This window comes from Anas acuta, chromosome 1 (assembly GCF_963932015.1).
Source record: "Anas acuta chromosome 1, bAnaAcu1.1, whole genome shotgun sequence".
Lineage (NCBI taxonomy): Eukaryota > Metazoa > Chordata > Aves > Anseriformes > Anatidae > Anas > Anas acuta.
Genome location: NC_088979.1, coordinates 599,966 through 615,891, shown reverse-complemented (window position 1 = coordinate 615,891; position 15,926 = coordinate 599,966). Strand labels below are relative to the sequence as shown.

The following is a 15,926-nucleotide window of genomic DNA, read 5'->3' as shown; positions in this document are numbered from 1 at the left end:
TGTTTTAAAGCCCCGTCTCTGGCTGTGGGACAGCTGCTGGGGATATTGTTTGGAAGAATGTGCCGTACCACAAATAGTTCCTCTGGGCTGGCTCCCCTCAGTGGGGGTTTGTATACTTGGGATTTATTTTTTTATGGGTGAATTTGAGACAGAACAGAATGAGCTGACATCTTCGTGTCGTTCTGGAGCAGTGTTGGTGGTGGGCCGTTCCTGCAGCGATGTGCTGAGCTTAGCTGGACGAGTTGCCTGGTAAACCACATTTCTCCTTCGGATTCATCTTATATCAAATGCTTTAATTAAAAAAAAACAAACATGTTTCCTCTGTTGAGGATAGGCTGAGGTAATTTTGAAGCTTGGCTTTGATCACCTGTTCTCCAGAAGCATTTGCAAGCTCCAGCGGAGGGCAGAGGTCCCGCAGCCTTTAAAGCACAGGGGCTCGTGCTGCGATGCTGCCCACCCTGCAAGGTCTGTCCCTCGGCCACGCTCGTGGGGAGAGCTGCAGCTGGGAACCTTGAACTTGGGTTTGTTGTTTTGGCCCTTTCTCTCCGGGATAAGTTACAGATATATTGTGTTTGGATTAAGACTGCGCAGAAAGGGAGTGAGAGGCAGATGATAAGTTTATCTTTAAGCTGTTCTAATTATAGGTAGGGTGCGTGAGATTTCGTCCAACAACTTCACGCTGCCCTTAAATCATCGCGGCATCTTTCCTTTCTGGATTGAATTTTCAATGAAGTTTAAGATGACATCAGTGACCTCAATTAAATCGAAAGAGCTATCCCTCGTGGGGAGATCTTCTAATTAGCGATCTATTTCTGCTCTTCACGCTCACTCAGAAGGCAGCTCCGGCTGTTTAGGGGCTACTCTGATTTAGGTTTAAATCCACGGCTCTCTCCGACGCTTTTAGCCTGGTTTCCTAAGGAAACAAGGTTTCTGTTACCGCCCTGTCACTCCCCAGCTCCTCATAATTTCTGATCCTGTTGTCTTGCTTCAGGCACGTTAGTGAGAAAGAGGTCTTGAAGACAGAAGTTGCCTGCAACTTTTCATGAAAATCAGGAGCTCAGAAGACCTGAAAATCACACGCTACCTGAGGGCACGCTGCGTGCTGAGCTCCGTCAGCCTGTTCTGCTCATGTAGCACACACTCATTTAGCTGATGCTCGTGGGACACCCCTGCCCTGTGCAGCTGGTGGGATTTGGGAACGTGGGAGGGGGCTGAAGGTTTGGGGAGGAGACACAGGGGTCCTGCGGGCAGTCGGGGTTTCTGCAGATTAGAAAGCACAAGGCTGATCTCCAGAAAATCATTCTGCATGGAACTGCTGAGTTTTGGGTGTGCTTTCAGCCTCCGAGACCAGGGGCTTGTATGAACCACAGAACCCGTGCAGCCCCAGATCCCTGCCCCTTTTAGAGGGGAGAATAATGAGCTGGTGGAGAATTAAAACACGGGTGTCTGACCAGGTCCTATAACCCTGAGAAGGTGCTGTAGTTGGTGTTCGGGGGGTCCTCCACCTGATGCTGGAGGTTTTGTCTCGCTGAATGTGGTGAGAAACCTCCTGGCCTCTGCGTTCACAGCCTGGCTGGTGCCAGCAGCCCTCTGGAGGTCTCCTGCTCCAGCCCCAGCCCGGGCAGGGCCACCCAGAGACACTTTTCACAGAGATTTTGGGTCTCTGGGGATAGCACCGGCAGTGTGTCCTCAGTGCTCTGACGTGCTGCTCTGTAAGGGTTTGAGGTTGGTATTCTGTGCGCTGGTCCTTTCGCTGGGTGTTTGGCCATCTGGGTATCCCACGGCTGTTCCACATACACGTCTTAAAATGCACATCGTGTACGTGCTCGGGACAGTTGTCTGTGGGTGTGAAATCTCTGAGTTTTCTCCAGTGGGGAAAAAATGAGAGCCTTACAGCTTCCAGCTAGAAAACTTCATGCAGTAGGTGGGAGAGGTGCCCTGGGAGCTGCGGGCACGTCAGTGCGCAGAGCAGGAGCTGTATTTACTCCTATTTACCTGTGCTGGCTGGCAGCACGTGGTGGGTGGAGCAGTCATGTTCAGCACCAGGTTCAGAACATTTCTGATGCTGCTGGATACGGAGTTAGCAGGTCAGAAGCTGCCGTACCCGCTACAGCTGAAAATATCCCAATTTCCTGATGTGGGTTGGAGACAGCGAGTAACACCAGCAGCCCTGCAGAGACCCCAGTCGCCAGGCAGGACCAGCTCTCCGTGAAGACCAGTGGAGGCGAGCTCTGGCTGACTTGCTCTGTTTGCATTTTGTTTCTTATCCTTTCCGTAGAAGACACTCGGAGAAAAGCTGCTCTTGGCATTTCCCTGGGGTTTGATGCATGCGGCGCTGCTCCCCCAGCTCTCCCAGCCAGCTTGGTGTCGGAGGAGGCAGTGGCCACATCCTGCATCCAGTGAGAGGTGTCCCTGCATGGGACAAGCAGCTGGCCCGGGTGGTCTTTAAGGTCCCCTCCACCCCAGCCCCTTTTGTGACTCCCATCCCGGCCCCTGCCTGTTCCCACCGCTGGCAGCACCGCGAGCGTGCCGCGGGCTCCTTGGGATGCCGGGTGCTGCAGGGAGCCGGGAGGGATCACTTTCCCTTCCTGAGCTCCCCGAGCTAAATTTACAGAGCGGCAGCTGATCCCTGCGTCCCGGTGGGAGCTCACAGCCACCCGGTGTGTGACGCCGGGTGACATTGCTGCCGGCCCTGGAGGTCACAGCAGCGGGAGGCAGACCGAGGCACAGCCGCTGCTGGGGGCCCGGCTGCACTGTGCTGCACGTGCTGCAGCTTCCCGGGGGTTTGGTGTCCTGTGTGCTCTGTGACAACGTGGGAGGGGAGCCAACGCTTCTGCAAGAAGCATTTTTTTTTGGGGGGGAGCTAACGCTTTCTGCAAGCTGCAAAGCAAGAGGGCAGATGGCCGAGAGGCTCCAGCCACAGACACCTGGCGCTGGCATTGGCAGCGCCCCGAGTGGGCTTGTGAAGAGTTCAGAAGGTTAAAATTGCTGTGGATATTTTTAATATCCAATATACTATTGAAATGCAATCTCTTTATGCATAGATAGCTTTTTAAATAATTCTGTTACACTCCTCACCTTAAAAAAAACGTGACCAGAAATGTGCTTGGTAATCACACAGCGAGTCGTGCAGGTAGGGATGTAAATGTGGAATTGTCTTTTCATTTAGTTGTTGTACTAGGAAGTGGGATGTGAGCGATCTTCTTCCCTCTGCTCCATGTTCACATACTCGTGCTTGCCTCCCCTCTCCTGAACTCCCCCTACCCAGAGTGCCGTCCCAAACCTCGTTAGACTTCCCCACTCTCTCCCCCTCTTTTTTTCTGATCCGATTTCCTTCACTTTTCCTTGGTGTCTCCCGTTTCTGCCCCATCTTCCCCTGAGATTCGAGGAGGATGGGAACGAAAGAAAGATGTTGTTGTGATGGATGTGAGCTCTGATCCGGCTGCAGACGATGACAGGACACAAATATTCCTCAGTGGCTCAGCCGGCAGCACCAGCAGCCCCCTCACCGCTCCTGACACCTGACTGCCTTGGGTGCCTCTCGTCTTTTCCATTGCTGTTGCTGTTTTGCCTGTGATTTGATTGCACCGTATTAACGTACAGGAAGCAAAAATGGAAATGGAGAACGGTTTAAGCCAAAGGCAAATATTGACCCCACAAACTGCCCAGGAGCATTTGGGGACTGGGAGCAGCAGGCTGCAAGCAGCGGCACAGTGAGCTCGTGGGCTGTCCTTTACATCACCGCAGTCTCCTTTTTTTTCATTATTTTTCATTTAATTGAGTAAGCCCCTGGACTGAACTTTTCAGGAAATGTGCTGGGAGCTGCTTTGTCCCGGTACGCCCGCTGTAACCAGTGGAGCCCGCGGGGACCAGGAGGCTGCGTCCACGAAAGCACGGCGCTGCCCTCCCTGCAGCCTCCAGAGGGAACACACCTCGGCCCCTGCAGGCGGCACGGGCTTCAGCTTTCGTTTGGAGTCGCAAATCCCATCCAGTAATAATAATAATTTTATTTTCATTGTTACCCACTGACGTAAAGTCGGTTCCGCTCTGCTATTTAGCTGAATTCTGGGAGCGGTTACAATCCGGAGAAAAGTCTGCAATCCCCACAGCCCAGGTCCTGTTATTTTGGTACTCGATGTTTATCTGTATTAAAGTCAATGTAATATTAATTTAACATAAATACGTGCTGGCTATTGCCTGACTTGTCTTCCCAAATGCCAGAAACCGTGGCAGAGCACGGCAGAGGTGCTCCAGGCCCTCCAGACCTCGGGGCCCTGCTGGGCTCTCGCCACCAGCTCCAGGCCAGGGGAGGCTTCCCCAGCACGAAAAAGGAGGCAAAATGTGACCGTGGCACTGGAAATAGAGATAAATGCGTGCAGCTCCAACAAGCTGCAGGTGTTCAGTAACGGCAGTGTTTCTTACAGCAGCTCAGCTAGGCAGGTGGTGTAATTTTAGTCCAAGTGAATAAAGCCTGAGGTGCTGCAACCCAGAGCTAGCAGGGCTTTGCTGCAGAAAGTGTTCCGTGACAACATGTGGATGTAATAGTCATAGGAAGGTGAAGTATTTTTTAACTCTCCTGTTGTCTAAATGATGAATCGAAGAATAATCCTGCGGTTTCTTCTTCTCCTAGTTCTTGAGAGAGGACTTGAATTACCATGACCCAACGGTCAAGCACAGCACTTTCCATGGGGAAGACAAGCTCATTAGCGTGGAAGATCTTTGGAAGGCCTGGAAGACATCCGAAGGTAAAAAAATAAAGAACAGAAGCAAAATGAAATAACCTAAATAACCACACACACACACTCCCTGCTACAAAGGGCTGCGTGTACATCGCAGGGAAAATACTCTCATTCTGCCTTTGCTGCCTTCTCTCAGTTATTTTTCCAGCTTCCTTCTTTTGGGCATTCCTGCATTTTTTTGCTCTTGGTACTTTTCAGCTGTTAATGCTGGCATCTGAGTATGGCCATAAAAGTCTAAATTGTTTTTCTTTCTCTACCCCTATAAACGTGTTAAAATAGAGCCAAATACTGCCCTATTCCAGTTTCTCCTTTAAATTCTAGTTTCAGCTGCTGTTTTATGGGGTAATAACATCCTACATATTAAATAGAGCTGTGTGGGAGTTTTTCTACAGATTGTATTTCCCTGAGAAGAAATTTGCTGAACTTGAGATGCTCCTTAAACTAGTGAAAAAAAGGTAGAATAAAATCCTAAAACGCTAAGTGTACATAAATGCATTCACCATAGATACAAGCTGCAAGCTCATGAAATGGTTTTGTTCTTCGCAGCAGCTTAGTCCAGGGAGGTGGTGAAAGTTCAGTCCCTGGTGGGAAACTCCCTAAAACTTCTGAATTTTTCAAGAAGCTTTTAGGTTCGCTGGGACTTCTTGGCACAATTTCACTTTCATTTTTTCCCTGACCAGAATTTTAGAATTTCTGAGTTGAGAAATCTTAAAACTCACCCCTCCCCCTTCATTCTGCATTAGAAACTTTTATTCTTGATATATCGGGGGTTTCCTGTGATCTGTGGCATGGACCATTTCTGCCAGTGACCGCATTTTGCTCCTCAGTTGTCCTTTTCTATTCAGTGTGCTATTTGCTGCTCTCAAGACTGAGAACATCTTTTTTTTTTTTTTTTTTTCCCCAATAGTTTTAATTGCTGCTGATCAATTCACCTGTAGTCTTTTCCCTTCCTTTTATCCTCCGAGGTCAGGACAAGATCGGGACAAGATCAGGTGTTATGAACACCTCTTGCTTGAAAAAATGGGTTTTAGTCTTCTGATGAATTCATCAAGTTTTCCATTTCTCTTTCGTGTCCTGTACCATTTGCATGTGATTTGTCAGCCTCAGCTTTTAAATTATGCGGGGAAGGGATGTGCTCAGTGCCTTCAAAGCCCTGTGTAGGTACCACTGTAGGCATGTCACCATCTCTCCCAGTCCCAGGACCACGTTCTCAGCTGTAGTGTTTGAAGGGCTGTCTGAAGGTGCAGCGATTCTGGGCATGGTCCTGGCATTGTTTATCCAGACCTGGACTCTCTGTCCCACGTTGATGCACAACCACGTGCTTAAAATCCTTGCCCAAGCCACTTGGAGCCAGCAGGATGCTACCGAATCGCTCTGCCTTCTGTGTCAGAAATATTTACTCCGTGGTGCGGCTGATTACAGATGGCTTTGCCAGAAGTGCATTGCAGCGTTGGTTGGGTAAGCACAGAAGCCATTAGGGGATGGAGGAGACCGTCCCGGGATACTCCCCAGGTCCCTTAATTGCGGAGCTGCTTTTGCTCTCTTCCTGCTGCTGACAAGGGCAGGAAGTGGCATTGCTCCACGTGCAGCTCCCGTGGTACGGCTCTTGTTTTGGGGGATGTAATTAGCGCGCTGCTTTGCTTTCTCATTGTTCTGCGTAGCTGGCTGATAAAATTAATGACTGGTTCCAAAAGTGGTCTCGTTTGGAGACTAATCCGGGCGTTTGAAAGCGAGCTGTAAAATAGTTGAAGCTGGTGAGAAGGCCAGGGCTCTGTGCGGCTGCAAAGGGCAGCACTGACACAGCGCTCGAGGCACGTCCAGGACACGTGTGTCCATTCCCTACATCCCTTTTCCTAAAGGTTTGGGTGCTTTTACAACAGCTTGGCTTTGATTTATATAAATCCCTCGGTACGTGTGGCTCTTGGAAGCAGGAGATGGCCTGCGGGCAGGGTGCAGAGCAGGCACAGCCCCCATCTCTTCACGCAGCAGCCTGCATGCCGTCGTGCCCCTGCCGTGGCCGTGCAGCCCAGCGGGACCCTCTGGGGGTCTCCAGAGTGGAGCAGACGGGGTTAGCAGGGTGCCCAGGTGCTTCAGAGCTGGCTTGAGTCTCTGCCTCCCGTGGGCCCCTTGGCTTGGGGGGCTCGGTGGGTGCAGCACGGCTGTCCTGCGCTGGGCACGGCCACGGGCACGGCTTTCCCTGCCAGCTTCAGTTTCACGTCTTGCTTCTGGCCACAAAAACGAGTTTCCCACAGTTTGTGGTCCATGGACTGTAACTACAGGGAGTTTCCTAAAGCTTTGCGTTTCCGAACATGCCTCTATGAATCATTTTGCAAGTTTACATGAGGATTATACCTTCTTCTGAAGCCTTGCTGTCTTCTGCTTAGCTCCTGGCTCTCATCCCGTCGGTTCTGTCATCCTGCTGTTGGAGGCACTGAGCTCGCTGGAGTGATTTGGAAGATGCTTCTCATATTTGTGGGGCAAATCACTGTTGACATTTAAGACGGGACCACGAAGCTTTGAGTTCAGTGTTGACACAGCCCTTTAAGCCAGTAGTAAATGGGTCTTTTCTCCGCTTGGCTGCTGGAAACCGCGCGTGAGTCAGCCTGGAGGACGCCGGGCTGGGTGCGAGGCAGTGACCGGCAGAGTGGGCGTCCAGCACAGAGCTCTGTGAGCTGCTGGAGGCTGGGTGAATGCCCCAAGAACTCAGCCCACGCTCAGCAAAGGCAGAAGCTGAGAAATTAAAGCACTGCAAAATAACAACCCCAATGTAAGATTATGTTGCCTGATTTGCTTTGCTTTCACGTTGCTACTGTAAGTACAGCAGAACTAAGCTGGAAAGAGAAGCTCCCTTCCCAATGGTTTTGGTATCCATGGTATTTGAGCTTTATGTGTCTCTCAGTGTGGATGTTAAGCCCCTCAAAGCAGGGCACCCAGGCTGACCACGCTCACGAGGCAGGTGAGGCCACTGCAGAGAAAGGTTCCCCTGGACAAACATGCTTTGCTGGCAGTTAGGAGACAGCAGCAATATCACCTGGATGATGGAAAGCTAAGCAGTTTCCCTTACCACCTGCGTGTACTTTGGGGCTCCCAGAGGACCTCGGCCACTGGTACATTCCCGGGATAACAGCCCTTGGGATTTCATGGGCTCCGATGCTGACTCACTGCATATTTTGTAGGAACGTATCTGTTTCACCTCTACACATGTTTTCCCTTTGCTGAAGGCAGTAGGAAGAGGTGTATCCGGGGAAGTAACTGGTTATGCTGTTGTCGCTGACTTGATGAGTTTAGTTGCTTGGTAAAAATCCTAAGCTGCCTGCGTGTTTTCTACCCACAGTGTATAACTGGACGGTTGATGAGGTGGTTCAGTGGCTCATTACCTACGTCGAGCTGCCGCAGTACGAAGAGACCTTCAGAAAGCTGCAGCTGAGTGGACATGCCATGCCCAGGTCAGTGCTCACTGCGTAGTCTGTGGGAGGCATGCCAGGGAGAAGAACAGACTTGAGGTGGCTTCATAACATCACGTGCAGCTCATCTGCGTGTGCAGAGCCACGTAGAATTCCTGTTCTGCTTCAGTTATGCTTGGAGGGTTTGGCTCTGCTGCAGTGTTCTCTGCAGGGATTGATTTAGCTGTAAGGGGGCAGGTACCTGCTGTGGGTGAAAGGAGAGGCTGCAGTTTGAGCGGTGTGGTTGGAAATGCTGTCCGTGCTGCTTTGGGACCAGAGTTCATCAGTCTGCATATGCCTGAGCTGTGTTTTCAGAGCTAAAACCCTGAGCTAGAGCAAAACAGATCTAAGTGACGTCCTGGCTCTGCCACAGATTTCCTTCATAATCCCAGGGAAGTCACCAGGCTTCTCTGTCATTGCTCATCATCCTCAGCAAAGGGATGATCTCTGCTTGCTGGGTTGCATCTAGAAGTTCAGGGGTACAGGCTCAGGGCTAGGTGTGTGTCTCTGCACCACCCAGCACTGGTACGTGCTGATGTTAATTCATGCCCCTTGATGCTCCAGCAAAGGAGACTTCAAACCCACGAGATGCTCAAGAGAAGTGCTGGCTGTAAAGTGGCTTAAACTCAAAAAAACTTGAAAAATCTGAGTGCAGCTTTTTGGGTAAAGGTTATTCTCTCTGTACAGGAACCTATAAACTGATGGATAAGTTTAAAAAAAAAATGAGGTGTTCAAGGCAGTGCAAGGTGTGTGCTCAGGTTTCTTCTGTGTGAGAAGGATGTCTCTATAGTCAGATGTCAAAGGCTATCAGTGGAAATTGATTTAATAAAATAATTATGTCAGTAGTTTAGGTTGTCAGGGTAAATAAAATAGGCATGGCCATACTTTTTTATCCTCTCTAACTGAAGCCAAAGATGATCACAGAATCATAGAATATCCCGAGCTGGAAGGGACCCCTAAGGATCAGTGAGTCCAACTCCTTGCTCCACACAGGTCTACCCAAAAATTCAGGCCATATGGCTGAGAGCACAGTCCAAATGCTTCTTAAACACTGCCATGATGCTGTCTAACACTTTGATACAGATCTTCTTTATAAGAAACAACTTTATTCGAGGGATTTCTTTTGTCCTGATGGTCTAACCAGGTAGTTTATTGGTCCTGTTCATCACATTTCTCCTCCTGTAGTTTCCATGTCACTAATTATGGGCAGTATTAATTCAGATGGATGTGACCGTGCCTCATTCTTTTTTTTTTTTTACAGGCTAGCCGTAAACAACGCTACCATGATGGGAACTGTTCTGAAAATGACAGACAGAAGCCACAGGCAGAAACTGCAGCTGAAAGCTCTCGACACTGTGCTCTTTGGGCCTCCTCTCTGTAAGTAACACTGCAAACCTCAGCGGCTGTTAAGTGAGAGGAATCAGCATCAAACAGCAGAGATACAAATCAGCGTGATCCAGAGTTTATGCTGTTTAAATTGTTGCTGGTATGATCAGCCAGACACAGCAACAGGTTGCCTCTGGTGTAACCCAGCAGCTCTGCAGCCGGAGAGGCATCCTGCCACAAAGCCTTGTGTTTGATGGGCCTCTTGCAGGCGTGGGCTGCATTTTCCTGCTGGGATCTCCCGTGTCTGTAGGAGAAACCTTTCCATCCTTTCCCTTAATTGGCCCAGCGGTGGGTTTTGCAGCTATGTGTTAACAGATCTGTGGATGGGAGCCTCTCTGCATCCTTACAGAGCAGCTGCCTTCAGGTGTAACTGCAGGCTGTCCGGGTCCTGGCTGCAGAGCTCCTCCAAACCAGCAGAACAGCAGTGTTTAGGATGAATGAGAGCAAGGGGCTGAGTTCTTTTGATGCTGATTACAGGCTTCTGTGGATGATCTAGAAGCACTCTGATGTTTATCTCAGCGCAGCTTGGGGTGCTCCTTTTGCATTCGTTCTGTCTGCCTCATGTCTGCCGTCTCTTTATTAAATGTACTTCTTGTGTCTTTCCCACTGATTCATGTTTTCCTCTTTAGCTTTTGATGATTTTATGAGGTAAACTGAAGTCTTGCTTGATCAGGGGCCTGTTTTGCTTGGCATCACGCAGATGTGATGGGTTTTTAAGGCAGCCTGTATGGACTGCACACGTCCTGAGCCCTACTGCAAAGTGCTTATCTTTCCTTTTAATTAACGTGTACCCCCTGTGCCCCCTGTGTGGGAGGCTTTCAAAAATGAATACAAAGGGGTTGTTTCTCACCACAGTGCAAATACAATAGTCTGGATGCAAATTCTGGCTCAGGAACTGCCATGGTTTCGGTTGCTGGCAGCTGGAAATACACACCATCAGAAATACCACTTCCTCTGTTATTTCTGTGGTTTTTTAAGCGTCTGCTACTGCCCACTGTTGGCAGTGCCAGCGAGGATGGCTGCACCAGAGAGTCGGCAGTAGCAGGCAGGATGAACCTTGGCTCTGCACAACGTGGACACGCTAACGACCTCACAGAGAAATTGATTTTTTTTGGCTGGTGAGAAGTGATAAGGAGCTTCCAAAGTCCACCTGTTGGTGCAGCCAGTGCCAACACTTGTCTTCAGTCCGTGTCCAGGCTCCTGAGAGGCAGCACAGCAAGGCAAATCCTGGGCAAATCGGCTGCTCAGAGTAAACCGGGTGAAATTTATTGCTAACAAGACAGAGCAGTGAGGAACAAACAAAAAAACAAACTCCAGCACCTTCCCCCATCCACCTCTTCCACCTCCTCCCCCTGAGCAGTGCAGGGGAACGGGCAATGGGGGCTGCGGTCAGTCCCTGACGCTTCATCCCCGCCGCCCCTCACGGTCCCTCTGTGCCCCTGCTCCCCGTGGGGTCCCTCCCATGGATGCCGTCCTTCCCCAACTGATCCTTCAGGGGCTTCAAGAACTGCTCCCACACGGCTCCGTCCCACGGGGTCCATCCCCCAGTCCCAAACTGCTCCAGCACGGGGCCCCCACGGGTGGGTGGCAGCTCCCCCCAGCCCCCTGCTCCTGCGTGGGCTCCTCTCCACGGGCTGCAGATCCGCTTTTTTGTTTTTTTGGGTTTTTTTTGGTAGCAGATCCTGCTACCAAAACCTTGCCATTAAACCCAATTCAGTACCGATCAGGTATGTGAATCCTTTAAGCTTTTAGCTGAAGCAGGGATTTAACGCTTTTTAGACAGCAACATTTGCTAGTTAGTAGTTAGCTGAATGGATTTGTCTCGGGTTTATTATGGTGAGAACTCACTTATCTAAAACTAATTTCTTGAGAAATTGATTGCAAGGCAGCAGTGCTCAGCAGTAACTCAGGAAGTACTCAGCGACCTTTTAAGCTGCAGAAGCTGCTCTTCTGGCTCAGCAGCAGATTCAGTGGTTTCAGGTGCGTTCCAGTTCTTGTTCTTTTTGTTTGCTCGGTGAAGGTGGTCTCCTCTGCTCCTTGCCTCTGCAAGGGAAGCTCCCAGCAGCAGGATGTGGCTCCCAGGTGCAGGATCTTCAGGGTTTTTCTTCTCTCCCAAAGAAGCTCTTGTACCTGCAATGCATAGGAAGTAACAAATACACCACCAAACTTGGAGTACCACGGCTGCTTCCTTCAGACTCACAAATCCAGACGTCTCACTGCCAGGGGGGATTCCAGCCCCAGTGCCAGGGCACTGGTTCTCATTCTGCCCCATGAAATCGGGAAGACTTCCTCGTCCTGAGGCTAAAAACTTCTCTGATGTCTCCTGTAGTTTGGAGCAGAGGCTTCAGGCAGCACCAGTTGGCTGATGCGCGCCTGGCCGATTTGCTTGCTGATCAGCAGGCTCCTGTGGTCTGACGAAGGCTCATTTTCTATGCCAGACTGCAGACGTGTGATTCCTCTCTTCAAAGAGGTCTGCTCGCTTGCAGGGCTACAGCTCTGTAATTAATCCATCGCACAGGAGTATGGGGAAATTACAAACCAGGTGAGATGAACTGATGGAGTCTGTGTCTGTGTTCCTTTGTTTTCCTGTCCCTTAGCTCAGAAATTCATCCAGGACCAAATATCACAACTTCGGGTGAAACAGGAGAGGAGAATTTAAGGAAGCAAGCAGTGAAATGTGAAACCATAGGGTTTTCTTTGTGAGTAGGGAATGTAGATTTTTATTCTTAACTCTCAGGTAACAGACTCAGCTGTTTGTCTCCTCACGTGTTGCCCAAGGCACCACCGTGCTGTGATTTTGGATCGGACAATGGGCACCCCAACAGGACGTGGCACTTGTTGCAGGTTTCTGGATGAACTTACTTTTTTTTTTTTGTTTTTCAGGAAGTGTTTATTTCTTTGGTGTCCACTCGGGGATGGACAAAGCCAGGTGTCCCTTGGTAGGGCTTCGTGTGGCTGATTTGTTTCTGTTTGTTGTGATTAGAAGAGTATTTGACAAGTACTTCGAGACCCGCTTAGACATTATTTGTTTAAAGCAATAGAATTTCTTAACCAAATAGCAGATTGATTTATCACTGTGAGATTTACCATCCTCTTTAAATATTTACAGTTAAATGGATCGTGTTTGGATTTCCTGCACCTATACGGAAGAGCAGCTTTGTCCCGTTAGGACACTTTGTAAGTGACTTTTCTGCTCACAAGTCAGCGCTGTCAGTCCGTGGAGCTGTCTGTCCATGTGACAAGCAGCTGTTAAATAAGCTGTGGCTTTTTTTAACAATAGCTAGGAAGCTAAAAACCCAGGGGGTGTGCTTGGTGCTCAGACATCCCATTGTCCTCAAAATCAGCAAATCTTCAGGTTCTTCACCTGATTCTGGTGTGAGCCCACTAGCAAACAGAAGTGTTCGAGTACTGGAGGAAAGTCCCAGTCTTGATACAAAGACAGGAATGCTAAGTGCCTTCAGGGAAATGTAGAAGATTGTTAGCTCTTAAAGGAGGTGTGTGTGCTGTACTTGGTTTTCTGCTGTTGTACCTCAAGCAGCTGCAGCCCGAGCTTTTCTTCTTTCCTGTGTTGTCTGAAAACATCTGCTTCTGCACGTGGCAGGCTGCATCGCGGATCTGGTTAGCTCCCACAGAGGAACCAAAAATTAGTAATTTCCATGTTTTCTGATACTTCAATTTCACTATAAATAACTGGTGTGGAATGTAGATTTCTTTTCTTTTATCAGTGCTAATGTAAGTTGCTTTAAAATTGCTGTTTTTCCTATAATCCAGCCAGGTTTTATTCCCAAAGTAAAACACTGGGAAACTTTCAGTTTAAAAATTGAGGCTTTGAATTTGTGTCATTCATGGTGGGTCTCTGATTCAAAAAAATTCGGGTTACTCTTCCACTTTTCCTATTGCTGAGCTTCTTACCTCGCTTCTTTAAAACCTAAAACACGGCAGCGCTGCAAACCCAGCGCAGCGTACGGTCATCCTGCAGCCACCTGCGTGCCTGCTGTGGGCTTTGGCAAAGTGGTGTCTGTGCTTCCTCCTTGCCTCCCACAAATAAAAAGAAAAAAAGCATGGAAACTGGTGTCCCCAGTGCTGGTTGCTCACCCCGCAGTGTTTGTACCCGTGGTGCTCTTGGCGCTGTCTGGCAGCTGAGGTTCAGCTCCGAAAACTGCTCGAGACACTTCCTACGTGGTCGGCTTCTGCCACGTTCCTCTGGGGCAGTTTGCAGTTCCTTTGCAAAGCAGAGTTGTTAGAAAAGCAGTAAGCAGCAGGTGTTCTGGCACGAAATGCCTGATCTGGAGCAGTTTGATCAAACCAAGCGTGATCCCAGCACCTTGGGCATTTCGTGGGGCTGCAGCAGTGTGAGCTGAGTGGTGAGCAGTGTGGTGAGCCACCAGCCCCCGCGGCAGCACTTCCAGGAGACCCCAACAGAGCCCCTCCAAGGATTTTACTAAAATGCAGCTGTTTGGAAGCTATAATCATTCATTTGCTAAATTCCAGGCACTTCTGCTAGCAATTTGGGGAATATGGGGGGGTTTGTGTGTTCGGTGTGGTTTGGTGGCAGGGGGTAGCATTGTGCACAGCAAACCAAAGGGACTTGGTGAAATGTTTGTCGGGGAAACCCCACTTAGTGCAACAATAGCCAGTGGATATGCTTTATGCTCTGCATTTTTGAGTAGGTTCATGGTACTGAGAACTCCATTTGTGGAAAAATAATCGGCAGTTTGTGGTAAACGCTGTTTTTTGTGAGTGTCAGTACAAGATGTAACAGCTGTACGTCTGTCCTTTCTCCCCCAGCCTGTCTGCTCTGCGGGGCGACGGGTTGAATCCAAGCACGGGTTGGATCTGGCACAGAGTGGGAGAGTGCACAAACTGGGGTAAAGTAACCAAGTTTCAGATGATTTGGGTTTTTATTTACCATTCTTTGAACCACTCAGAGGCAGTGGCCGGGATGTGCATCCCAGCTGGTGGCCCTGGCCCTGCTCGCAGTGCTCGCCGTTACCCACACGCTTCTTCCCAGGAATTAAGGCTTCAGTTCTGGTGAACCTGCGCTCTTACAGGGCCGTAGGAAGCCAAAAGGCAACTTTTACATCCAAGCTGAGTTTTCCCTGTTGTTTCCCTAATGCTTGTCTTCAGTGAAAGCTGCCGGAGAGGAAGGCTGCGTGCCAGGCGGCTGCGTGGCGTGGCTTTGGCAGCAGCAGGAGGCTGTGAGTCAGCGGGGCTGGGGCTGGTCAGGGCTGGGTTTGGTTGGGGCTGGGGCTGCTCGGTGTCTCACGGGGCTGCACCCAGCACCCCGGGCTAAGGCTGGAGCTGCCCGGCTGGGAAGGCAGCGGAGCTGCGGCTGGCTGGGGAAAGCAGGCAGGGGGAATGGGGGGAAACCTGCAAAGGAGAGGAGAGCTCGAGTATTGTGCGAGGGCAGAGAGCAAGTCATCCGAACGAGTCGCCCAGGCAGCCTTCTCAAGACACGAAATGAGGGATCTGAAGTGCTGCGTGTGCAGCAACTTGCCAGAAGCTGCTTCTTAGGAAGAGGATGTTGTGATAATCCATCCGGAATGGGAAACGGGGCCAGTGCGAGGCTTGTTTATTTCTTTAGCGTTGAATTTACAAGTGAGTGTTTTCAGAGAATGACCGGACTCTTCTGTGGCACGTTAGGTGATGCACTAGGTGACACAGAAGGGGGAAGGTGCTTGGATGGCCTCCTGGCCGCCCCGGGGGGCTCCCGGAGCAGCCTTGTCCATGACCCCCATCAGCTGGGTGCAGGGCTGCTGGCACGGCCACATCCCACGGCTCCTTTGAATGGTTCAGCTGGGACAAGGACATTATTCGAGGACATTATTCCTCTTCTTTCTTCCATTTATGCACCTACGGAGACCCGTGTGGGGTTTGTGTGTTTAAGCAAATTAAAGCTATTAATACTGCAATAAGTGCTGGTGGGCTGGGCAGGGCAATAGCCACCAGGCATTGCTGTCCATCGATGAGGCACTTCGGGTGGCAGGTGGCACTGATACTTCCCAGCAATAGATTAACCAGTCCAGAGGGAAATTTCACTCTTACTTAAAAAATTGTCCTCAGGCAGAGGGTTATACACAGCTCCATGAGCTGTACCGCTATTGCTAAGCCAAGATTTTTATTTAATCCACTTCTGCTGAAATTCTGTTCATCTTCTGACAAACGGGAGGTGATTTTTCCTTAGCTTCAAGTCTAGCAGGCTACAAGGAGGGCAGTAAAAAGGAAAAAAGCAAGCAGCACGAGCTGGGATGTGTCGTCGTGTCCATGATCTGTGCCTGTGCCCCTGGGCTTCCAGCTGCAGGCTCAGATGCTGTTCGTCACCACGCTGAAGCTGAATGCAGCCTGGACAGTTGGCCAG

The 15,926-nt window shown here is 50.0% G+C and overlaps 1 protein-coding gene across 5 annotated transcripts in view; it reads left to right on the top strand.

Annotated features, from left to right (window-relative positions):
- Positions 1–15,926, top strand: part of STIM1 (stromal interaction molecule 1) — a 78,231-nt gene that overhangs the window by 34,563 nt on the left and 27,742 nt on the right. For all 5 annotated transcript variants that reach the window (XM_068676798.1, XM_068676731.1, XM_068676878.1 and 2 more), the window contains exons 3-5: positions 4,631–4,745; positions 8,074–8,185; positions 9,444–9,559. In XM_068676798.1, coding sequence (XP_068532899.1) covers positions 4,631–4,745; positions 8,074–8,185; positions 9,444–9,559 — 343 coding nt within the window. The remainder of the gene's footprint in view (positions 1–4,630; positions 4,746–8,073; positions 8,186–9,443; positions 9,560–15,926) is intronic.